Below are 22,474 nucleotides of genomic sequence, written 5' to 3'. Positions count from 1 at the left end.
GCTGACTCGTACTGTACAGCAATGCCTCCACCACGCCTTCGCCACCCCGCTCGCACGCGTCTCCGAACGCCCTGAGGACAAGGCGGGCTCCCCACCGCCAGACTCCATCACGGCACGCGTGAAACCCGGATCAGGTCGCTCAGGATCGCATCGTGTGCCTCGCTGTGCTTTGTGCCGGGGTCACCTGCTAGTTTGCACGCCTCGCTAAGGGCAGCGGTCAGATGGCGGCTCAGGCCTGGCGCTGCTGCTGCGGCGGCTGGATCTGTTGCTGCATCGGCAGCCGCCAGGGCTTGCGCCACCGGACGATTGCCGGACGATTGCCGTGTGACCAGCCTCACACGCGATGCGGAGCGCCAGAGCCATTGTATCCTGCCCGTCCGCCCCCTCCGGCACCAACGCTCGGAAAGCCCGGTTGACAAGCAGGGCCTCCTGTCCACCACGTCTCCGCAACCCTGCTTGCAGGCGTCCACCAGGGCCCCACCGAGGCGCCTTATGTGCTCCATGCCTCCATCTCGCCCGCCGCCCCAGCCGTTGCCGCTGCCGCCAGCAAGCCGTCCGCTGTCGTGTCATTCTGCCGGTTGTGAATGTCTCCGCCACCTGTCCCGCCATTGGCGCGACACCGCGAATGCTGCACCTCGCAGCAGCAACACAGCCGGATCATCCCGGCGCGGCTTGCCCCCAGCACGTGGAGAGCAGGCGTCTCGCACGATGCGAGCGAGGTCGCAAGCCCGGCTGCCCGCTGGCAGCTCCGCCGCCGGCGCCCGCGGCAGGAGCGCGACCATCAGGCGGCGGCACCGCAGCAGCTGCTGCAGAATGCGGGTGTACCCTTTGGCGCAGGCAGCGCGCAGCGCCTCTGCCAGGCATGCCGCGTGGCCCAGCGCCGACAGCACTGCATCCAGGACCGGGCCAGTTGCCGCGAGGGCCTTCACGGCATCGCTGATTCGCTGTGCCCTGCGCCGCATGCGTCCCACAGCGCTGTTGCCATCTCGCCTGCAGTTCCAAGCTCCGCTTGTGCCAGAGCGGCCAGCACGGCTTTCTTGGACACCAGGAGTTGCACGGCCCTGGAACGTCCTTGAGAGCTCGAACAGGCTAGCGCCAAAACGCGGTGCCGCACCCCTCCCTGGCTCCCTCGGTGGACAGGGGAGGGTGGACAGCGCTAAGCTCATGATGGCTGCTTGGTTGCACAGCCGCACAGCCGCCTCCGGCAGACTCGCATTGCCGCAGGCGTGTTTAACAGCCAGAGCGAAATCTGTGGACGCTGAGGGCGCCGCAAGCATGGCCTCCAGACCTGGCCGTGCGATAGCAGCACCTCCGCCACGCAGCGGGCGGCGGAGCCTGTGCACGCACAAGCGTTGACCAGAGCGCCCAAGAGCTCCGGGCCCGCAGCCGGTGCAGCCACCAGGGCATCGTGGGCAAAGAGCGCCTGCAGCACCTCCAAGGAAAGTACCCTGCTGTGGCCGATGCTGCCGGCCGCACCGGTCACCCCGGCCCTGGCACGATCTCTGGTGGTTGCTGCTGCGCAGGTCTGAACCAGTGTTCTGCAGTACGCTGAATATGCCCACGCCGCGCATGAGGCCCGCCGGAACCATACCGACGTTTTACCTCAGCTTGCCTAATGAATGCTATGGAAAACAACCTCAAATATAGTCGCGGCCAGCCTCTAGGCACTGATCCACAAACCCTCAGTATATATCACTAGCGCCGTGCGAAGTTGGGCTCTGCCCTGAATTATTACACTCTTTTGTGTTGCAGTTGCCGGGGTCATGTGCTGTCATGCACACTCTCAGAAAGAATCCTCACAAGGGACTGTGCCAGACAGGCTCTGCTCTGTCAACCACTTGGTCAGACCTGTACTTCTGCCTGACTGCTCCAACCCCTCGCCTCCAAACCCAGGCTTCTCCGCAGCCCCCCCTCCGTTTACTTGGAATGTGAGTCCACTTAACCCCCTCCCCGCCCCCCACGCCTGCCCCCGCAAACACCCCCTTACACCTTCAGGCGGTCCGTGAGCATGCGCTTCGCCGCCAGCAGCTCCCCCTTGAGGCGGTTGTTGTCCTCCTCCAGCTTTCGGCGCAGCAAGTCCAACTCCAGCGCACGCGCGCCCGCGCCCGACGACGCTGCAGGCGGCGGCGGCGGCGCCAGGGCGCTCACCGAGGTCACGGTGTGGCCGTCGCCGCGCGGGCTGAGCGAGGGGCTGCGCGTTTGCCGTGTGGGCGAGGGGCTGCCGCCGCCCCCGCCCCCGCCGATGCGCAGGCGGTCGATGAGCGCCTCCACCTGAGCGGTGTCGGCGGCCACGGAGCGGCCTGTGGCGGCGTCCTTAACAGCCGCCAGAAGCAGCTCCATCTCCTCCTGCAGCGGCCAGCGGTGGTGGCGGTGGTGCGGGCGCAAGTCAGGAGGCCATGCATCCACGTACACAGCACGAGATGGGCAGGGGTATGGGCAGGATGGGATGGCTCCGAGGTCCGCAGTGAGGCTGCATGGTGACAGGGCGTGGAGGCCGCGTCATCACACCTTGCCCCACACCGTGCATGAACCGCAGGAGCAGGAGCAGCGGCATTCACCGGTATGGCAGCCCTAGCCCTACCTGTGTTCTCGTGCGGTTCCGCCCGCCCCGGCATCCTAAAACCCTCCCCTCGCCAGGCATCTTCCTTCCCCAGCGCTACCCCTCCCCGCATCCCTCAGAAATACACCACGCACCCGCGACTTGAGCTCCGAGCGCAACCACTTCTCGCACGCCTTGCGCAGGTTCTTCTCCGACCGCAGCCGCCGCCGCATGTCCTCCAGCTCCGCCTCGCAGCGCCGCCGGAAGTCCTCCGCCTCGCCCTCCACACGCCGCCGCGCCTCCTCCACCTCCAGAGCGGCGCGGCGCCGCGTCTCAAGCAGCTCAGCCTCATAGCGGTCCTGTGTGCAGTCATTTCAGATGTGCGGATAATTGTGTGCGTATACGTGCACGTGTGCTGTCATGTGTATCATGCGTGCGTGCGCATGCTGCTGCAGCGGGACCACCAGCTTTGGCTTTCAGCTGGGAAGCTTCGGCAAAAGCAAACACAGGAGCCGCTTCCATGCAACACGCTGCGAGTGATAGGCCCCCCAAGCACAGATTGCGCATCCCCTGGTTGCTGCTTTGCGCCCACCTACCGTTTCAGGCACCGCGAACCGCCCCGTCTCCCCCCCACCCCGCGGCCCCCCACCCCACCTTGGTCAGCGCGGTCTCCTCCTTCTGCGCCCGCAGCTCGTCCTGCATAACCTGCAGCTGCCGCCGCAGGTCCTCACTCTGCAGCCGCCAGTCCTCCTGCGACCAGGGGGGCGACATACACAGGTCATGAGATGGTCGCTGGGCCGGGCGGGAAAGGCGAGCTGCAAGCCCGGCTTAGGTGAGCGAGCCAGCGTCCCAAGCTGCCCCGCCACCAACATGAGACCTGTCCTAATTCCTTTCGTTCGCCGTCATGGACAACTTGCTGGCATGTCAGTAACATGTTCTTCGCAGTAGCTTTTCCGCTAACCCAAATACAAACGCTGCGATGCTCTTCCATGCCTGCCATCCATTCCCCAGCTCCAACCCTTGCACCCACACGCACACGCACATGCCACCCACACCAACAACCCGCAGCTCCCAGCCCCCTCCCGCAGGTACGGCATCTCCTCCTCACCTTCTCCTTCTTCTCGTACCGCAGCGCCATCAGTGCCTTGGCGGCCTCGTCGCTCTTGGAGCGCACGTCCGCCCCCAGCTCCGCCTCCCGCTCCCGCGCGTCAACCTGGGGGCCATGTCATCACCGCGATGCAACAGCCATCAAGGTGACGTGGGCCTCCTGTAAGCCTGCGAGCCAATTTACCGGTAGCAACCCCATCGCGCCACCCCTGCCGGTTCCAAGCTGTACAACCTTAACTGCCCTTCACCGTGCGGCATTAGACCCTAAACAGAAAACACCCACGTGCGAAGAAGAGGCTGAGCTAGAGCCCGCGCGTACCTCGAGTGCGCGCCTGCTCGCCTCCACTCGCTCCATCTGCAGGCCCATGGAATCTCGCTCCAGCCGCGACACACGCAGCTCCTCAGACAGAGCCTTAATCTGTGGTGGTGGGAAGAGCGCAATTGTGGTTGGCGAGTGGGTCAGGCTGCGCTCGGCATGGGTTGTGGCACTGGGGAGTGCTGACGCGGGAGCCGCAGCGGTATGCGCCGAGTGCGGTGCTGTGTGTGGGCACTGCAACTGGTGAGACTTGGGGGCAATCGACGGCGCGATCTCGACCACCATAGGATGCGCAGTCACGCGCGCGGCAAGGAAGGTAACGGCGCGCTCCGCCCGCGACAGGATCCGCGCCGCCCTCCTCCTTGACACAAACCCTGACCCACCAGCCTGTCCAACTCCCACTCCCAGCACCAAGTGGCTCTCCTACCTCCGCGTCCTTTAGTGCGAGCGCAGACTCAGCCTGAGAGAGCTTGCTCTCATATGTGCGCTTTGTGGTTGCAAGAGTGTCCCGCAGGCTGTCGATGGACCGCTCCTTGGCGCCAATGACCCGCTGTAGCTCCAAGTTCTCAAGCTCCTTCTGCTTCAGCTGGCTGCGATGAATTTCCGTCGTGCGCTTCAAAGCTGCGTCCATCTCCTCCTCGGCCGCCTCAATGGCCCGGCCTAGCCGGTCGACGCTCTTCTGCAAGCGCGCATGCCAGACGATAGTGACGGTAACGGTCTGGTCGATACCCACCACCACTTCCATTGCTTTTACGTACCTCTGCGCTATTAAGCGCCGTTGAGTAGGTCCGCATGGGGTCCACGGCAGCCCGAGGAGTCGCAATTTCCCGAAGTGTCTTTAGTGGGCTGAAAGTTTTGCGTGGCTCATCAAGCATCTGCCTTAGTTCTTCTAGCTCTCTGAGAACGCTGGAAGATGTCATGCTTCGGTAATCCGAGCAGAGGGCAAAGGGTCAATATCTAGTCAACGAGTTCGCTCAGGCAAGCATGGCTCGCAGTTGTATCGTACCTAAGTGTAGGATGAATAATGCTTATCAGATGGCGTCGCTGCTCAAGAGACTGGGACAGGGGGTTGCGTGCTCCATTGGGGTTTGTGCCTGCGCGACTCCCCGACTCCCGCAGTGGTGGCGCTGCCCGGGCCCCGTGGCCCGGGGGCGCTTTCGCCGTTTACTTGGCATCGCCCTCTTGAAGCCTTGCATTTATTCAAACTCATTATGCGGCGCTCACATATGTGCGTGCTGCCGACATGAACAGCGGAGATGGGACTGGCGGGGGCAACCCAGGGCAACCTGCCCCTTACTGTCCTATCACACTTGCGCACACCAGCAGGGTTGCACAGTACGCTTCAGTGCCTTACAGTTGCGGCGGTTAGTGCGCCCGCCTGCGGGGCTTGTGCCACCTGTGTGGGATGTGGTGTGTCTCGCTGCTATGTCTGCCCTGGACTTTGGTCGGCAGCGTATGGTTATGGCCGGGCTGGCGGCGCGAGCAAAGCTGCCGTCGGCCCGGGTGCTGAGCATTGGACTTGCCGTCGTAGCTGACTTCTGGGGTCGTCTCCAGACGTTTGTGACTTTGGGTATCAGGCCAAAGGGTTGGGACACTGTGCCGTCTGCGCATTCTTTCATCTCTTGGGCTGTTGGTGAACTGGTGAAGGCATGGTATTGGCGTATTGCGCTTGCCGTATGACGCTGATTCCCCGCCTCTTTCGCCGTGAGAGGTTGTGAGTGGTTGGTGGCTTTGTGTTTGGGCAGGACGCACGTGTGGGCGACCGTTCTAGTGCCTGGACGCTTGCGCCCTGGTTAGTGCGTGCGCTGTGCGTGTGTGCTGCGGCCTGGACGTGTCCCGGTGCTCGCGTGCCTAGGCTTGTGGCGTTGAGGGACAGCGGTGGGGCTCTGGCGGGTTGAGGCTTGGCTAGGACTCACTGCGCGCGGAGTCACACGGACTTTGACTGCGGGAGGGTTTGCAGCAAAGTCGGGTTTGGTGGAGTCAAGTTGGGCTCTGATCTTGGCCCTGATAGCATGTGATGGCTCGGCGTCTTCGGATGATGGGACTGTCCCCTCTGTAACATCCGCATTCTTACAGTTGCCGTTACAGTTTCAGGCTCGCTTGTCGCAGCCCATGCATGCAAGGTGGTGCGGAATGCGTGAGGAATGCGCGTCAGCAAACTTCCAGCCAGCCAGCAACTCGTCGGTACAGTAACTCCGGCGTTCGACCAGCCGCGCACTCTTGCCCTGCCGCTGCCAATTGTCTGCCATTTGTTGGGTATGGGAATCAGCTGCGCCCTACGGGACTTTGCCAACTTGCCTTACCACTGTCCCATCACACACCCATGCATGCAAGGTACGGCATCCCACAGGCACGCGGGTACCACTCTGGTCTTTTGCTGTGTCCAAACTTTGACAGCCTGGTAGACCCAACAGGTATCATCTGACAAGACCGCCAGCATACCTACTATGGTGCGGAGCTACGAGGAGGCGACCTGAAAGGCCGTACGGCTGCAGCCGTGCATGGGGTGTGCAATGGGACACGCAAATAATTTCATCGTGAAAACTAAAAGCGTGATAGCGTGACGGATAGCGTACGCACAGTGTATGCAGGTTACGCAATCGCCACTGTAAAAAGAGTCGGCATCAAAAAGTTATGTGCACAATTGTCCGGGGGGGGTGCGTGCTCCAAGCCAAACCCGCACGCTCGGAGGGCTCTGGGAGTCGCTTGAGGCAAATCCTACCGCAGTATTTAGACGCCGCCTTTTTGCAGGTACATAACTTACATCATTAGTGGACATTAGCGCTTGGCAGAGGACAAAACATGTTGGTCAGGGCTCAAGTCGCGAAATTGACCAGAGCCCATATCTCGCATAGGCGGTATTTTGGGCCTGTATCTAGTGCCGTCCACTAAGGTTCACCTATATATGTCATCCGGACAGCGTAGGGCGAATTCCAGTAAGTCCTGGCGAGCGCGACATTTAGCATTTCGACTTCGGCTCCCGCTCGAGTTTATGCCCGGAAATCATTCAGGGACCTTATTATATGTCACATGATAACATTTCGGCAGTCTAGGGCATTGGACACACGCAGTCCCTAGGGACTTGCCGGAGTGGTACCCGCGTGCCCACAGGGACGGCCCCGCCCCCCACGCCCCCCATCCCCTGCTGTTCCCCCCCTGCACAACGTTTTCTCCAACGAAATGCGTCTTGGTACGTAGTACACGTACAGTACGTAGTGCGCGTGCTACGTACTGTGCAAGACTGCTTGACGCCAGCACGCAGTTCCTTGTAATCTTACTCGACTGCTGTAGGAAGCAAACAACTCAACCGGTATGTGCCGCCAGGAGTGCCGTGCGTGAGGGCTGTGCCGAACACTTCAAAGCATCAATACGGCAATTCGCCTACGTCCGGCGAATCGGAACGGGCCAAGGGCCTAACGGCCGCACTTTCCTCATAGCACCATTCGTGCCGCTCATCCACAACTAAGTACTCCGTTGCGAACCAAAGACACAGGGATTAGAGACTCCCGCCACAACCACACCCCAGGGGCACACCACCACAAACACATGTCGCGCCGCGCTCTTGCGACATCGCCGTAGCCTACAGAATAATTGCCATTCACAACCCCGTAGTGTGCACATACTTTGCCAGTCATGTTGCGAATGTCGCGAACAACATGTTGCGTTCGATACGCCGCGCCCCTTCATCCCGGCGCGGCTTGCTGCTTTATAAAACCCGCGCAAAGAATGATTTACAAAGCTATCCCTGCTTGCCAGCCTGCACATCCTGCCTCCATCCTGCCTTCCTGCCTGCCGTCCCAACGGCGGAGCGGACTCAGCTGTTGCTGCTGCGCAGCCGCTTGGCAACAGGCGCGCCGGGGTCGTCACCAGCCGCTGGGCTAGCCTGCCGCCGTGCGTTCGGCGACGGCGTCGTCAGGCCCCCGCCGCCGCCCGCAGCGCCCGCCGCCGGCCCACCCGGGCCGACGCGTGGCTGCACCACGTTCCAGTGGTTCAGCTCGCCCGCGCCACCCGCCGGCACGTTTGCCACACGCACATGCGTGGCGTTGATGGCCGGCGCGGCGTCGCTCTGCACCGAGCAGTAGCCGCGGCGGGGGTCGTAGGTGGGGTTGTAGATAGTGAGCAGCACGTTGCTGTGCTCCAGAAGCTGCGTCAGCACCGCCAGCTCCACGTGCGTCATGGGCGCGTCCCGGCGGACGCCGTCCAGGTGCTGCCGCACCACCTCCTCGACTGCATGCCCGCCCGCCGCCCCTGTTGTCCGCCGCCCCGACAGCGCGCAGATGGCGTCCGTCCAGGTCCGCCGTCCGGTCGGCGCCGCCGCCTCCACACCCGCGTGGTGCTCCAGCACGTCGGCGATCATCTCGCGGCTGTCAGACACCAGCGCCGCAGCCTGGCGGTGGGCCGCGGAGGGCGGGATGCCGTGAACCTGTGCGTACGTGAGCAAACGTGCGGCAGCGCACAGGAGATACGCAAAAGCGTTCACGTTGTTGCGAGTAGTGATACACATGAGCTTTGCGGCAGATTTGTGTCAGCAGGGGATGCTGCTGTGGGATGCTGCTGTGAACGTCAATGAGTGGTCAGGTTGCAAGGATTGGTACAGAGAAGTGTAGCGAAGTAGGCAGGGAGGGGGGGGGGGGCTGTGCGCGTTCGGTGGTGCAAGGGAGACGGGAGCCCACCACCGCAGTCAACGCCTACCTGCGACAGCACGGCGTAGTAGCCGCAGTTGTTGCCGGCACTGGGGCAGTCAACCAGCTCAAGGCCGCTGGCCTCAAGGTGCGCCGTGAACGCCGCCATCTGCGCCACGGTAGCCCTGGCGCCTGCGCCGCCGGCGCCGTTGCCCCAGCTCCCGCTGCTTCCTCCATTGCCCTGTAGGGCCCACGGCCGCACACGACCCGGCAATGAGAGCAATGGGCCCGCCAGCTCAAGCCCGCGGCGAGGCGCATGTACATACAGTACACGTGATGGAAACCGTCCGTTTTCCATTCCCAGACCAAGGGAGTGGAGCGAATGCCAGGGCTACGCCGTCCCATGTTACCGGACAATTCGAGGACAGTTGAAGCCACAGCTATACATGAGTAACACGGCCTTGCAGCACACACCTTGCGCTGCTGCTGGGCAGCAGCGGCAGCGGCCGCAGCCCCCCCCGCCGGCCGCAGGGCCGCCAGTAGTGCCCCCGCCTCCTGGCTGTCGGCGCCGGTCTGCACCATGCGCGCCTTTGCCACCACCAGCGCCCGTCCCAGCAGCCGGCCCACGCGCGGCGGCAGCAGCTTGGCCATCTGCGCGGCGCGGCACGCACCAGCAGGCAGGCGCGCGTAAGTTCAATTCCTTCCGCCATGACATGCGCGTGTTGGAGGGCACAAGGAAAGGCAACATGCAGACAGACTGTAACATGTGGTGCGGCCCAGGTGAAGCATAGCTCACCTCCCGCGGCTCGGCCAGTTGCGCGAGCCGGCTCTTGAGCATCCGCAGCTCCGTCTCTTTCGCCGCTAGCTCCTTTGCGTTCTGCGCGGTCAGGTCCTGCAAGCAAGAAACGGCGTCTGCAGTAATAGACGACGGCGGGAGTAGAACCCTCCGGGGTACCGTGCTGGGATGGGCAAGCCCGTTGTGGGCGGACTGGCTCCGTGGTTGCTTGCTGGGTCATGCACCCGTGCATGGCGCCCATGGCATCCCGGAAACGAAAACGTGCCATCCATACCTCTTTAAGCACATCGGCGTAGAAGTGCCTGTAGCACTTGAGGAACAGGGTCTGCCACTTCCTGTGCAGCGAGCCCGTCTTCCGGGCGTTTGCGGCCAGCCCGTTGTCGTACAGGCGGTGGCACACCTCGATGAACTTGTGGCACATGCAGTCGTGCAGCCGTGTCTTCAGGCCTTGCTCCGGGTTGTTCAGGAATTTGTCCTGCCAGTCACCAACCGTGCAAAGGACAAAGCCCAAGCAGTAGATCAGATAGCAACAAGATAGAGCAGCTTTTGTCGGGCGCGAGCACATAAACTACCACACCCCAGACCTGCACGGGATTTAGCGTGCTCACTCGAACTCCGCCCGCCTGCATGCTCGCTCGCAACCTGCCCCGAACGTGAGGCCGCACACCACAAGCAACACAACATCGCACCATGAAGTAACCTTGGAACCAGCCCCGCAGCGCCAAGGCCAGCTTGGGCCCCAGCTGGCTCGTCGGAATCTCCTTGTTGCTTGTTACCGCCAGAACCGCCCGTCGCAGGCCCTTGGTGAGGTTGTCCATGATGTGAGAGCCGCGGGAGCTCTCCAGCACCTCACCCGGGAGCCTACAAGTACAAGTCAGGGCCAAGGACGTGTCAGAGCAGCCCGGTCGGGTGGGAGTAGGCAACCTGAAGCCTATGCAGCTAGTGGATGTTCGCACAGCAGGCAGGGGCAGGGGCGAATGCACGCATGCACGCACCAACACACAAAACAGCCTCGCTCCTGCACGTGCACGCACTTGTTGTATTCGGCCACGGGCATGGCCCGGCGACCCCTGAAGAACTCGGTGAACACCACGCCTTGCACGGCATCCGAGAACTTAAACGACTTCTCTAGCCGCGCGTCGCAGTACGCGCGCAGCGCGCTGCACGTTGCCTCAGTCATATCCGCGTCCAGGGGCGCATACTCCATGAGCAGGTTGACCTGTGTGTTATTTAGCAGCAGTCGCACGTACATACAAAGTGGCGTTTGCGCCGATGAATTCCATCCTAGCTAGATAGCGTCCCATCCTTCGGTCAGTAGCCATCAAAAGGTTGCGCACATACCATACATGCGTACCATGAGTTCCTTGCTGGCGCGCTGCACCTCCGTGAGCATGTCCTTCATGATGTCGCGGATGCGATCGAACTTGACGAGCTTCACGAACTCCATCTGCACGCGGCGTCGGCAGCAGAGGACGCAGGTTTTAGAGTCAGAGCCCATGAGGGAGCGTGCGCGTGAGCCCCCGCCCGTAACAAATAGAACAACTGTATCATTCTGGTAGGCCCGTGCATTTATAGGATGTAGAGCTGACCTTCAACCAGCCCTTAATAGGCGCCTCATTATAAAGCCAGGCGGCGCTGGAAGGCGCAATGGCCTGGTGCAGAGCTGCCACGCGCGGCTGTCCACTGGCGCTGCCCTGCAGCTTGAACCTGAATGCATTTGCAGATCACGCACCACACACACGCACGCACACACACACACACACACACACACACATCGTAAGATAGAAGGTTCCCCAAATCTACACATGCAGCCAAGGGCTGGATGAAGCAGTAGCCGCTTACGTTTTGATCATGCGCTCCGCAACGCGGTCTGCAGCCGTTAGCAGCATGGGCTTGATGTCCTCTGACACCATCCTGTCCAGCTGCGTGCAAAGTGACATGGAAGGAGTTGAAAACAAATGTCAAGGTTTGGATTCAGACGCGCTGGGCACCAGGTAGCTGCTGCCGTGTACCAAAAAATGACCATTGCTGCATGCGTACCTGGGGAACCAGCAGCGTCTTTTGCATGTTGTTGAAGGTTCTCGAAACCTTTTTGCAGAAACCACTGTCTCCGCCTGCCTCGTCCTCCACGGTCTTGAGAATTTTCTGTGTACCCATCAGTCAATGCAAACGTTAAGCATGCACATGCACACTCGTGCGCGGTGGCACATGCACGCACGCGCGCACCGGGCAAACAAGCCGCCATTACCCACACCTACATCTGACTTCCTGAACTTCAGGTTGAGCTTCTCCAGCTCGGCCTTGGCACTCCTGAGCTCGGTCACCGCGCACTGCGTTTCACGCACCTGTGGTGGCAGTGTGTATTGTCTGTCGTCCCGGTCAAGCGAAGTGCCCAGGCACACACAAACCGCCACATGCAGGGACACACACACACCGCCACACGCAGGGACAAAGAGCTGAAGCGTACTACCTTCAGGAGACGGCATGACTGCTTGCGCTAACTCGGCAGGGTTTCCTTAAGCCCCGTTGTCACATACACACGCAGCCTGCTGCTGCACCAGCGCAAGCACGCACGCACGCAGCCCCACCTCGGTGAGCGCGCTGTTGCAGGCCTCAATGCGCGGTGCCAGCGACGCCATCACCGCCTCCGTCCATCTGCGGCAGCGCCAGTGTGCCCAGGAGCTCGTGCAGGTTGGTGTCGTCCAGGGCCTTGGCCAGCTGCTCCGGAGGCACCTGCGTCGCGCGCTCCATGTGCCCTGACCCATTGCTAGTGCCCCCGCCGCCCGCGCCGCCGCCCGCCGCCGGCCTCAGACCCCTGCCGCCGCGGCTGCCGCCGGCAGCACTGCTACTGCCTGCGGCCGCCGTGCGCTCGCCGTCGTGCTGCTGCGCCACGGCGGCCTCCAGCTCCAGACTGATGGACTGGCCCAGCAGCGGCAGCGAATAAAAGACCGACACCTCCTGCACCAGCCGCTGCACGCGCGTCCTTACCCTGCAAAACATTTTCCAATGAATTCTTTCAATTCTACGGCAGTGATATCATGGACAAGCGGCCTTCGACCTAGCAGCGCACCCGTCCGCGCCCGCCGCAGCCGGCCCGCCGTCTGAGTGGTTCTCGACAAACTCCTTCAGCAGGGTACTGATGGCGGCCCGCGACTTGTTGGTGAGGCTGGTAAGCTGCGGCCGGAGGTAGTTGGTGCCGCTGCTGCCCATGTGCTGCAGGTACGACAGCTTGATCTGCTCGCCGCCCGTGTACTCCTTGCCGGCGTAGCCTGGCTGGCCCCGCTTCGGCACGCTGTGCCCCGACTTCTCCCTGGAACGTAACGAGCAAAAGCACAACCAGCAGCGGAAGCAGGATGTACGGAGGCATGCCCTGAGCACGCGCGCGTGCGTGAGCCCTGCTCATCACGCAGCAGCAGTTCCACAATGGCGATGCAATCGATCGAGGCCTCAATCGCATCAGCAGCGCAGGCCGCCGCCCACAGCGAGCCGTAGTCAGGTGCCCGCTTGTGTAATCAGTTGCTTACCGGTAGTACATAACGGTGAGGTTGGGCCTGGCCTGGCCCGGGTCCGGGTCCAGTCGGGCCATGACCCACTTGCGCATGAAGGGGCTGTTGGCCAGGTGTCTTAAGACCGGTTCCATCGTGCCCAGCTCCCGCTCCAACATCAGGATCACGTTGTCGGAGTTCTCCTCCAGTAGCCGCTGCAGCACATGCCGCCGCGCATTGCCATCATCAAAGCCGATCGAATCCACGATCTGTAGATGGGACGTGAGGATGCACCGCGCGCGGTTCAATGAAGCCCAATTCGTGGCTAGGCATGTAAGCTACATGCACACCCGCTCGCACACCAGTCACACGCACACGGCCGCGCGCACGTACCACCAGGTTCAGGGTGTTGAGCAGCTCGCTGGGCGCAAAGATCTGCAGCCGCTGCAGGCACAGCAGGAAGACCTCCCGGGCCTCACGCAGCTGCTCTGGCGAATGTTCGGCCTCCAGTGAAGCGCTCAGCAGCAGGCGCCAGGGGCCCTTGTCCCTCGTGTCCTGGTCACACAGGTCCTGCAGGTAGGGAGCGAGCAAGCGGTGAAGGGTTGGGTAGCAAGATGTTGTGGCTGGAGAACATGGGCGTACGTACAAAGTAGTACGATAGTTACGTGCACCCTACGCCATCAGTCGTAGCCAGCAGTACCAGGTATGCCTCTACCTGGGTCCCAGCCAGCTTACTTCAATTGTCACCCCTTCACAACCGTGGATGGTTTTTGGCTGCCATAGATAGGGCCTGCTGCCTGCTGCTGACAAGTGTTCCCCAGTCACGCACCGCCAGCAGCTCCTGCTCGTCGTCATCGAAGCCCCACTCGTTGCCTGGCGGCAGGCACAGGCGCACCACGGCGCCTGCAAAGAGGAGCTCCGGCTCCAGGTCGCGCTCGCGCGGCGACTGCTGCTGGCCGGCACCACTGGGGGCAGATGGATGCGAGCGGAACACGTATGAGCTCCCCAGCAGCCGGCCCCAGGCCTCCCGCAGCGGCGGCTTGTAGTCCTCCGGGTCGGACTGGTAGCTCGCCAGCTCCTCGAACAGGCTGGTCTTGGGCGGTGTGAGTAGCTCCCACATGCGCTTCAGGTGCTCCGCTTGCTTGGGGCACATGTCATTCCTGTGGGTTTAATATTGAAGGCATGTACGTATGTGGACATGTGTTACGGCGCGCGGTACACCACAAAGCAGCACATGGTGCTGCTTCCTGCTTGCTTGCTTTGCAGGCAGGCCGCAGTAGCGCGTACATGCGCTGCTGCTGAAACAATAATCTCAGGTGGTACATACAGCACCTGCTGGCTACGCACCACCGTTCGTATAGAGCAGCAAGACATGCACGGCGGTACATGACGGTGTATACCCATCCGCCCACCTACCTGTTGTCGGCATCCACGTGCCGTAGGTACTGCACCAGCTGCTCACAGATGACTTCACGCGGCTCCAGCATGACCAGCACCTGCACGACAGCAGCCACAAACACACGCGGCGGCGGTACGCAGCCGTCAAGGCGCAGCAGAGGCTGGGCATTTGCAGAGGCTGGGCATTTGATGCATGGCTGCTGGACAACAACACTCGCTGGATGGGCACCAGCTGGACGCTAGGCAGGACGACGCCACATGGGCGTGCGGAACTGCGGATGCATGTATGGTTGCGGCCGTGCGGATCGGGACAGCCGACCGTGCGTGCATCATTACCCCTGCCCTATCTAATGAGAGCCCGACACGTGTGGCAAGCGAGGTAGGGTAGGTAGGGATTGCCGACGGTGGGGTCAAGTGGGATTGCGTCGGCTGCATGAAATGGCTGGATGGGACACGCACCCGCCGCCACGCACTCCAACCCCGTAAAAGCAAGACCAAAGCATACGTGCGTGGCTGGTAATGCGTGCATGGCCATGCTATGCCCGCCGCCGCTGATGATCTGCCCGCGCCACCCTACCTGCTGCCATTCCCAGCCACCCACCTGGAACTCCGATTCAGAGCCGCCGATGAGGACGGGAGCGACGCTGCCCACCGAGCCACGATTGCTTCCTGGGTACAGGAGCCCAAACGGCTTGTGCTGGTATGCCTCGTGCAGCTTGTAGGTGCGCACGCGTGCCACCCCAGTGCGCACCTGTAGCGCGTAAGTGGATAGGGCGCCAGCGGCAGCAGTGAGCGGAGACCGCAGGGCATCAGGGTGGTTGAGTGTCAACCATAGCGCGTCGGAAATCTTATCAATAATGCCTGCTTCCTGGCGTGGCACCCTGCAGCAGGCGCAGCAGGCGCAGCAGACTCATGCCCCACCCACCTCGTCGTAGCGCTCCATCATGGTCTCGGTCGGCGTGAAGTAGCGCTTGGAGGCGCTGAGCACGTGCGGCTCGACCTGCCCCTCTCCACATGTGCCTCCACTGCACCGGGGGGGGGGGGAGAGGGCCGGAAGCATCGCATGATAGCATGCCACATGCACTGTTCTGCCGCTAGCAAGTAGGGTGAGGTGTGCGTGTGCTGGTGGATGGGCTCAAAAATTACTGTGCTGCTCTGTGTCTACGGGACTGCAAGTCTTACCATCTCAGCCAAGCACTGTATGCCTCGAGCTCTTTGAGATCCTTGGCGGGGCCCGCCAGCTTGTTCGGAAGCGTGCCGACCGTCAGGCCCTCGATTAGGGTTGTCTTGCCATGCGTAGACGGCGCCATCAGCGTGACAGTCACCTGCAACCCAGTATGCTAAGGAAAAGGCACATCACTGCATGTATCTCTTCAGACTTACAGGGTCCTTCCGCTTGCCTCGTCCCTGCAGTAGCGAAGGGCCCACGGGTTGCAAGTCAGTCACACGAACGCTAGACGCCACGAGGCTTGGTCCTGCCATACCTGCGACTGCTCTGCCTGCTCTGCCGGGATGCCTGCGACGCCGCGACAGAGCGCGTGCAATTCGGCGAGCCTGTTGGCCACCACGCTCTGCAGCGAACAGCCTTCCATTCGTGTAATGGTTTGTTATGGCGCATAAATGAAGTGATCTATACTTTTTTTATGTATATTATAGGAGTCAGAAGCCTTGCAAGCAATGCAACCTGAAAGGTTGCTGGGGAGGTTGCTTCCCGGGCGGTTGCTTCCCCCATGCCGATATGCCAACCTGTGCGCATTCCGGTCCATTGTATATGGATATTTTATACTGTGTTCTGGTAATCACCTGCATCGCCGGATGGTTGTAGGACATTGGCAACAAAACCCGGGGCAGGGGCAGGCCCGGCCCCTCCCCCTCTCCCTCGAGTTTGAACCGCCAGGAATGGCGAACGTGTTACACGCGTCCTTACGGTATACGCCCTGCGCCTGCAAAGCTGAATCGCCACGCACGCTCATGGAACGTAACGCATAACAACAGCGTCGTAGCACAACGCCTCAAGAGCACGGTAATCATCAGCGCCACAAAGCACACAGCACCTTCCACACTTCCTTGTCCCCCCTCCATGCCGTCGAGATACGGCAGCCCGAAAGTCCCCGTTTGTTGCACGCGGCGTAACGGCAGCGTGCCGGCACCGATGTAGACGATTTCACCCTAACCAGGATACATAGGAATGCGTGCCCCTCACCTCACAAGTCCCACTCCGCCGCCTCTGCCAGCCGCTAGCTCTACGACAGGTCTCGGAGCACCTGCTCCCACCGCGCCAGCGGAACCTTTTGCCCCTCCGGCACGTCTTGCCGCGCCATCTCCACCCACAGCAGCAGCTTCTTCATGGGCACCACCTGCAAGTTGTGTACGGCATAGGAGGTGTTGGTATTGGCAGGCAAGGGTACTGAGCGGCGGGTGGTGTCCTCCGGGCGCCGTCCCAGCGCTGACGCCCCATCCCTACTCTTCACATAACCCTTCACTGCCCAATCCTGTCTTTCAAGCCCTGCACCCTTTAGCAATACGTAGCAGGCCCAGGCCCGTCCCTCTTCCCACATCCCAAATGCCATGCTGTTGCAATCCCCCATGCCACCAACTCCCCGCAGCCATCGCAGACCCACACAGCCCTCCTCCACACACCTACCCGTCCCTAGTCCGCTCTGCCCATCACAAAAACACCACAGCACCACCGATCACGCCACCCATTACAGCACCCACCTTGGAGTGGATGGTGGTGAGCAGGTCCACCGCCTGCGGGATGTCCATGACGGAGAACACGTCCAGCGAGCGCAGCACCTTGACCATCTCGTCCACGCGCAGGCTGGGCACGTGCAGCGACACGTTGAACACCTCGTTGATGGACATGCTCTCCATCACGTCCGTCATGCTGGTCGTGCCTGTGCAGGGGTGGAAGGGGCCGGGAGAGGGGGGCAGGGGAGGGGACAGGAAGGGGGGGGTCAGGGCAAGAGACATGTGGAGAGGAGAGGGCAAGGCGGTGCGGTGCTGTTTGCGGAGCCCACGGCACAGCGCGCCAGGGTTGGGTGTTGCGGCGGCCTCTCTCGGCGCGCAACCCCGGACCCGCTGCCCCCGACACCTCCAGCCTTTGACCACCCAATTCCTGACACCGCCACCTTCCCATCTCCATCATCCCTCCTTCCACCCGCACCACCCCGGCAGCTCACCGATGATGAGCAGCTTGCGGCCGGGCGGCGGCTGCCGCTTGATGAGCACCAGCAGCGCCTGTAGGATGGTGTTGCTGAAGCGTGGGCCGATGGCGACGTACTCCAGCAGGCGCTCGATGTCGTCCAGGATGACCACCGACATGGGCGACTTGTAGGCGTCCTCAAACACCTTGGTGATCTGGCTGGCCTTGGCCTGAGGGGTGTGGATTGGGCGCAGGGGCGTGGGGGTTTGGGAGGGGCGGGGCGGGTGGGTGGCGGAGAGGGTGGCCGGATAGACCGTGGAGATGGGGTGTTTGCGGGATGAAGCGAGCAACCGTGTGGGGCCATGTACCGAGGCCAACCGATTGCGCCCATTGCAAGCCGGCCCCAGCCACGGAAGCACGGGACTGGGGGTGCGGTGACGCCCATGCCGGCCACGTGCGAGGGCTTGACTATGGCCCCATGTGCCTAGCTCGCTGACGTAGATAAGGCACCCCATCCACCCACGTGCCACCATCGTTTCCCGAAGCTGCATGAGTACGACACATGCACAAACACGCGCACAGACCAACGAGTTTGATCCCTGGTGCTCTTCGATATACACGCACCTGCTCCGAAAAGCCGACCATGCTCTCGCTGGTGACCACCTTGAGGAAGGGGAAGTCCGAGCCGATGGCGGCGCTGGCCGCCAGCGCCGACTTGCCGCTGCCCACGGGGCCCTCCAGCACAACGCTGAGCAGCGGCGTCTTGTCGCTGGCCCGGACCTGTGGGGCGAGTAGATGCGGGCTTAATCGTACACTGCGGGAGAGGCTTTGCAGGCACGAACACCAAACTTACACGGACCAGCAGCATATCACAGCCTACCAACTGCTGCGGCAACACCTAGTTGCGCGCGCCGCACGACGCCCACTGCCCAACAGCCCGCCTGGCACCACCACCACCATCCCTGCGATCTCCACCCCGCCACCACTCCATCAGCCCTTGTCGCACCTGCTGCACAAGCATGCCCAGCGTTTCCCGCAGGTGGTCGAACGCCTCGCCGCAGCTGATGATGCCGTGCCCCATGTACGCCTCCAGCGTCTCCACACTGGCGCCGAACGCCGGCTTCACCTCATCTAGCGCCTTCTCAAAGTCCGCCATGGTCACCTGCGGAACAGCGCCAACGTGACAGGCGAGCCAGGAAAGCCAGGTATTCAGCTTCCCGCCAAGGCCCGGCCGTGTTATGCGAGTAGCGTAGTGCGCAGCTGAGGCACCAATGCCGCGGAGCACCTTAACAGCAGTTTTAATTCCTTGCGTGACATGTAGGCGGCCGGACAACCGCCATCCCCTGACACGGGCCCCTCCCACCCAGCCCGCACCTTGATGTTCTCCTCCTCCAGCGGGGCGTGCAGGTCATCAAAGTTGATGTTGCGGTTCAGCGCGTAGGCCGCCGCGTCCTTCACCAGGCCTGCCGGACAGGAGTCCAGTGGAAAGCGCGGTTGAAGTGCGCTCGGGCAGTACGGACACGCAGCTCTCAACCCTGTCGCAGTTTCATGTCACGCTGCCTGGCGCCACCGTTTCGCACCCTGCCGCACCTTTCAGATCCCAGCCGCCCCACCCGCGCCAGCTGCCTGCAGCCCCCTCAACCACCCACCCTCAATCTCGGCTCCGCTGAAGTTCTTGGTGTGCTCGGCCAGCTTGTCCAGGTCCACGTCCTGGGCCAGGAAGGCGTTCTCCGACATCTGCGAGGAGGCGGGCGGCAGCGCGCATCATTAATTGAGCGACTCAGCTCGGTGGCTGGGTAGGTGGGCAGAAATCTTACGAGCTTCGTCGCAGCCCGCTGCACAACATGTCTCCACTTCGCCTGCTCAGTCCTGCTAACACCGCAGCCGCACCTTGCTGGTGTGGATCTTGAGGATCTGCAGCCGCCCCTTCTCGTCCGGCAGCCCGATCTCGATCTGCACCTCCAGGCGGCCGGGACGCAGCAGCGCCTCGTCCAGCATGTCGCGGCGGTTGGTCATGCCGATCAGCAGGATGTTGTTCAGCGCGTCCACACCATCAATCTGAGATCCAGGATGTGGCGAGGAGGGTTGTGCGGTGAGTAGCAAATCCAAGCCAACCGTTGGTTTGGATCAGAGCGGCCGTGACGCGCGGCCGGGAATGAAAGGTGGGAAGGCGGCAATGACGTTCTTGCCAGACCCCGCCCAGCGGAGCCCTTCCCTACCACCGTACGAGTCTGTCCGGGTGGCAAACAACCGCCATAATTCCAGGAACAAGCCCCCTTCCGTGCTTATAGTCCAGCGCGCTCTCGGTAATCGTAAACCCCATGCGTACCTTGGTGAGCAGCTGGTTCACCACGGTGTCGTGCACGCCCGAGCCGTCCCGCACGCTGCCACGCTGCTTGCAGATGGCGTCGATCTCGTCAAAGATAATAATGTGTAGCGCGCTGGAGTCGCCCTTGGCCTGCGTGAATGGGGAGAGCGGGGGCGCACGGTTCAGCAAGAGCAAAGGCTTGTAGTGGTGCTTGGGGCACTTCGCGCCTGCGTTGTGCCTCACGCGCGACATGCCATACATACCCGTGCGGCCACCCCTGGCCGCATCCGCACGACCCCAGCCCCTCTTTGTCGCGTTCCGTCAAAGCCCGCCCCGCCCGTACCTTGTACTCCGCGTCCGCGTCCGCAAACAGGTTGCGGATGTTCTCCTCGCTCTGGCCCACGAACTTGTTGAGCACCTCGGGGCCGTTCACGATCTTGGGCTCTTTGCCGTTCAGCATCTTTCCGATCTGGCGCGCAATCAGCGTCTTACCCGTGCCAGGTGGGCCTGCGGGGGAAACAAGGACAGCGTTTCAGGGCTGTCAACAAGACCTGCTCCCCATCTCAAGCCGCAACTCCTGCCTTCTCACTCTCTGGCAGATCCACCTCCCTGCCGCCGCTGGCGCTCACCGTACAGCAGGATACCCTTGACGTGCTTGATGCCCAGGCGCTGCGTGATGGAGGGCGGGAACACGCGGCTGGCGAAGGCGCGGCGGAAGATGGCCTCGAACTGCTTGTCCAGTCCACCAATGCCCAGGCTCTCGAAGTTGATGGTCTTGCTCTTGAAGATCTGGCTGCTGGCGTAACCCTTCTGGCCTGCAAGCGTCATATTTTACAAGTCATTTCATGCTACTATGTATGTCTTAGCTCGCCTGGGCCCAAAAGGACTGTGCCCAAATTCTTGAGGGACAAACCCAAACCAATGCTCATGATGCTGCCCAACGCTACTCCAGCAAACGTGCACGGGCCCGCAGCAACGTTGGGCCGCAGCACGCACCAGCAATGGTGATGGGGCTGCCGCCGTCGTTGGTGAAGATGAACGCGGTGGTCTCCGCCAGCACGCCGCGCGGCGCCTCCACGGACTTGCCGTCCACGTCGATCAGCAGCTGCTCCACCAGCAGCTTGTAGTTGGCGCCCTCCAGCTCGAAAGCCACCTGCTGGCTCTTGGTCAGCACCTGCGGGCAGAGGCGGAGGCGGAGGCAGGCGGGTGCGGAGGAAGCCAGGAGGTGGGTGAAGGACTCAGGGCGGTGGCGCACGGACCCGTGCCGCCGGCGGGCAGCACCGAGCGCTGTTGCCTTTCCTTGAAGTGGCATGTGAGCATTGGCTCCTGAACCCAGATGCCCGGCCTCATCCCGCGGGCTCGCTGCGCCCTCACCACCGCCGTCCGCTTCACATCCCAAATCCCCCCTCTCCACAGCATGGTCAACACCCGCCCACCCGCTTGAAAAGCTACCGGGCGCCCCGGCTGCCCTTCCTGAGCACCGCCAGCCAGCCGTGCCCCAACCCACTTTCCCATTCGCCCCGCCGCGCCCACGCCGCCCACCTGGTTGCTGAAGCTCTTGATCAGGCGCTGGATCAGGTCTTCCGCCTGCAGCTCCGCCGGCCGCACCTTGTCCAGGATGCCCGCCACCTTGGCATACACCATACCCACCGCCGGTAGCCCCTTTGCCTTAAAGGCGCGCAGGTCTAGTGTGTCGCGAGCCGACACGCGCAGGATCTGAGGAAGGGGTTGCAGCAACAGCATGACTGGCTTGGGAGGATGCATGCGGTGTGGGCTGAGGGAACCTGTGGGCCGACAGCGCGCCGCAGTACCCCGCCCATGTGTCACTATCAACTAGTCGTGTCACGATTTACATAGCTTATCGCCATGGCTTTCAATCGCAAAGCCCGCCACGCCGGGCGGTCGTACCCTGCGCTGCACGCTGTTCAGCGCCACGTTGCCGTCAGGGACGGCGGGGTGTCCAGCCAAGCAGAAGACGCTGCGGGCATGGCACGAGAGTAATCATTGTGCAAGCGAGGTAGGAGACAGGTGCGTGTAGAATGGGAGGAGGTGGATACCAGCATGCGTGCCTGGTTAGGGCCCTGGCGGAAGCCCGGGCCTAGCTTCGCCCTGCACCGAGAGCCTGTGCCCCCTATGCGTGCCCAAACTCACAAGCCTTCGGCCTCGACGTAGGGCACTCCAGCAATCTCATCGCGCGCAGATACATATAGGAAGTTTGTAGTCGCTGACGCCTGCAGCACAGCGGCCGAAGCTCAGCGAATGCACAAACAGAATCCTCCTGCTGCGGCAGTGCCTGACCTTGTCAGGGCAGTTATCCACAATCCTTGAGCCCATCCTGGCTCAGGTAATCACACAGAATGCCAAGTCGTGAAGAGGTCTGTCGATCGACGCGAACAAAGTTCTTTCTTCAAGTCAAACGAACGTGTGGGGGCTCGCGAGCGGCCTTGCGGTTTGCTATGTAACAAGAATATATGAACACAAACGAACAAGCGTTCAGAAGGACAAACGGCTTAGATATGCTGGCTGCCATGTTCCGCTGGTTTCCTCATCCCATCGTGCCATCGGCCCCCCACTGCCCCTCGCTGCACCCTTCACCCATCGCCCCGAGCAGGCCCCGTAGCTATATACCCTATCACCCCCGATATGCACTCTGTCAATCGCTCTGGTAGCGTGGGATGCTGGGTGCAAGAATGCACCGTGACCATGTCTGGTGTGCTTCAAGCATGTCCGCTGAACCAGGCGGGGCCCTTTCCACGAC

The 22,474-nt window shown here is 62.1% G+C and overlaps 4 protein-coding genes across 6 annotated transcripts; all 4 read right to left on the bottom strand.

Moving 5' to 3' along the window:
- Positions 1–1,719: 1,719 nt before the first annotated feature.
- On the bottom strand, positions 1,720–4,969 carry CHLRE_10g461350v5 (uncharacterized protein). Its single transcript, XM_001698363.2, has 7 exons — positions 4,721–4,969; positions 4,390–4,641; positions 3,966–4,064; positions 3,648–3,752; positions 3,194–3,289; positions 2,695–2,898; positions 1,720–2,346 (listed from the first exon to the last, which is right to left on the bottom strand). The coding sequence occupies exons 1-7, from the start codon at positions 4,835–4,837 to the stop codon at positions 1,984–1,986; spliced, it is 1,236 nt and encodes a 411-aa protein (XP_001698415.2). The 5' UTR covers positions 4,838–4,969; the 3' UTR covers positions 1,720–1,983.
- Positions 4,970–6,032: 1,063 nt separating this feature from the next.
- Positions 6,033–11,429, bottom strand: CHLRE_10g461319v5 (uncharacterized protein). The gene is made up of 11 exons (XM_043067157.1): positions 11,421–11,429; positions 11,223–11,302; positions 10,970–11,087; positions 10,735–10,827; positions 10,415–10,599; positions 10,070–10,241; positions 9,655–9,855; positions 9,381–9,476; positions 9,059–9,235; positions 8,655–8,825; positions 6,033–8,385 (listed from the first exon to the last, which is right to left on the bottom strand). Exons 2-11 carry the CDS (start codon positions 11,291–11,293, stop codon positions 7,777–7,779), a joined length of 1,893 nt encoding a protein of 630 aa, XP_042920554.1. The 5' UTR covers positions 11,294–11,302; positions 11,421–11,429; the 3' UTR covers positions 6,033–7,776.
- Positions 11,430–11,477: 48 nt separating this feature from the next.
- On the bottom strand, positions 11,478–16,019 carry CHLRE_10g461300v5 (uncharacterized protein). Of its 3 annotated transcripts, none has more exons than XM_043067154.1 (13): positions 15,748–16,019; positions 15,647–15,670; positions 15,446–15,588; positions 15,189–15,288; positions 14,865–15,014; positions 14,282–14,361; positions 13,695–14,025; positions 13,259–13,435; positions 12,905–13,134; positions 12,451–12,690; positions 11,969–12,369; positions 11,639–11,725; positions 11,478–11,525 (listed from the first exon to the last, which is right to left on the bottom strand). In XM_043067154.1, the coding sequence occupies exons 1-11, from the start codon at positions 15,853–15,855 to the stop codon at positions 11,994–11,996; spliced, it is 1,959 nt and encodes a 652-aa protein (XP_042920552.1). In that variant the 5' UTR covers positions 15,856–16,019; the 3' UTR covers positions 11,478–11,525; positions 11,639–11,725; positions 11,969–11,993. The 3 variants fall into 3 exon arrangements, with proteins under 3 accessions (XP_042920552.1, XP_042920553.1, XP_042920551.1); XM_043067156.1 differs by having other exon boundaries at positions 15,748–15,889; XM_043067155.1 differs by having other exon boundaries at positions 15,446–16,019.
- A 142-nt stretch (positions 16,020–16,161) lies between these two features.
- Positions 16,162–22,190, bottom strand: CHLRE_10g461250v5 (uncharacterized protein). The gene is made up of 16 exons (XM_001698361.2): positions 22,015–22,190; positions 21,868–21,947; positions 21,625–21,694; positions 21,259–21,432; positions 20,713–20,890; positions 20,346–20,531; positions 20,060–20,223; positions 19,738–19,866; positions 19,299–19,466; positions 19,058–19,145; positions 18,783–18,871; positions 18,415–18,570; positions 18,033–18,188; positions 17,446–17,638; positions 16,982–17,160; positions 16,162–16,620 (listed from the first exon to the last, which is right to left on the bottom strand). The coding sequence occupies exons 1-16, from the start codon at positions 22,048–22,050 to the stop codon at positions 16,507–16,509; spliced, it is 2,160 nt and encodes a 719-aa protein (XP_001698413.1). The 5' UTR covers positions 22,051–22,190; the 3' UTR covers positions 16,162–16,506.
- Between the last annotated feature and the right edge of the window lie 284 nt (positions 22,191–22,474).

The sequence above is a fragment of the Chlamydomonas reinhardtii genome, chromosome 10 (assembly GCF_000002595.2).
Source record: "Chlamydomonas reinhardtii strain CC-503 cw92 mt+ chromosome 10, whole genome shotgun sequence".
NCBI lineage: Eukaryota > Viridiplantae > Chlorophyta > Chlorophyceae > Chlamydomonadales > Chlamydomonadaceae > Chlamydomonas > Chlamydomonas reinhardtii.
This window is presented reverse-complemented; position numbering and strand designations above follow the sequence as displayed.

What these genes read in the sequence shown, in the direction of transcription:
- CHLRE_10g461300v5 (XM_043067154.1), bottom strand. Translation starts at nt 15,855, where the DNA reads ATGGAAGGCTGTTCGCTGCAGAGCGTGGTGGCCAACAGGCTCGCCGAA. An exon ending in TGATGGAGCGCTACGACGAG is followed by an intron (nt 15,015 to 15,188) that starts GTGGGTGGGGCA and finishes TACGCGCTACAG; the next exon opens with GTGCGCACTGGGGTGGCACG. An exon ending in CACGTGGATGCCGACAACAG is followed by an intron (nt 14,026 to 14,281) that starts GTAGGTGGGCGG and finishes TTAAACCCACAG; the next exon opens with GAATGACATGTGCCCCAAGC.
- CHLRE_10g461319v5 (XM_043067157.1), bottom strand. Translation starts at nt 11,293, where the DNA reads ATGGTGTCAGAGGACATCAAGCCCATGCTGCTAACGGCTGCAGACCGC. An exon ending in GGTTCCAAGGTTACTTCATG is followed by an intron (nt 9,856 to 10,069) that starts GTGCGATGTTGT and finishes GGTGACTGGCAG; the next exon opens with GACAAATTCCTGAACAACCC. An exon ending in ACGCCGATGTGCTTAAAGAG is followed by an intron (nt 9,477 to 9,654) that starts GTATGGATGGCA and finishes TCTTGCTTGCAG; the next exon opens with GACCTGACCGCGCAGAACGC.
- CHLRE_10g461250v5 (XM_001698361.2), bottom strand. Translation starts at nt 22,050, where the DNA reads ATGGGCTCAAGGATTGTGGATAACTGCCCTGACAAG. An exon ending in TCAAGATCCACACCAGCAAG is followed by an intron (nt 19,146 to 19,298) that starts GTGCGGCTGCGG and finishes GCCTCCTCGCAG; the next exon opens with ATGTCGGAGAACGCCTTCCT. An exon ending in TGGTCGGCTTTTCGGAGCAG is followed by an intron (nt 17,639 to 18,032) that starts GTGCGTGTATAT and finishes CACACCCCTCAG; the next exon opens with GCCAAGGCCAGCCAGATCAC.
- CHLRE_10g461350v5 (XM_001698363.2), bottom strand. Translation starts at nt 4,837, where the DNA reads ATGCTTGATGAGCCACGCAAAACTTTCAGCCCACTAAAGACACTTCGG. An exon ending in CGGCGCTTAATAGCGCAGAG is followed by an intron (nt 4,642 to 4,720) that starts GTACGTAAAAGC and finishes GCGCGCTTGCAG; the next exon opens with AAGAGCGTCGACCGGCTAGG. An exon ending in GCTCGGAGCTCAAGTCGCGG is followed by an intron (nt 2,347 to 2,694) that starts GTGCGTGGTGTA and finishes TGGCCGCTGCAG; the next exon opens with GAGGAGATGGAGCTGCTTCT.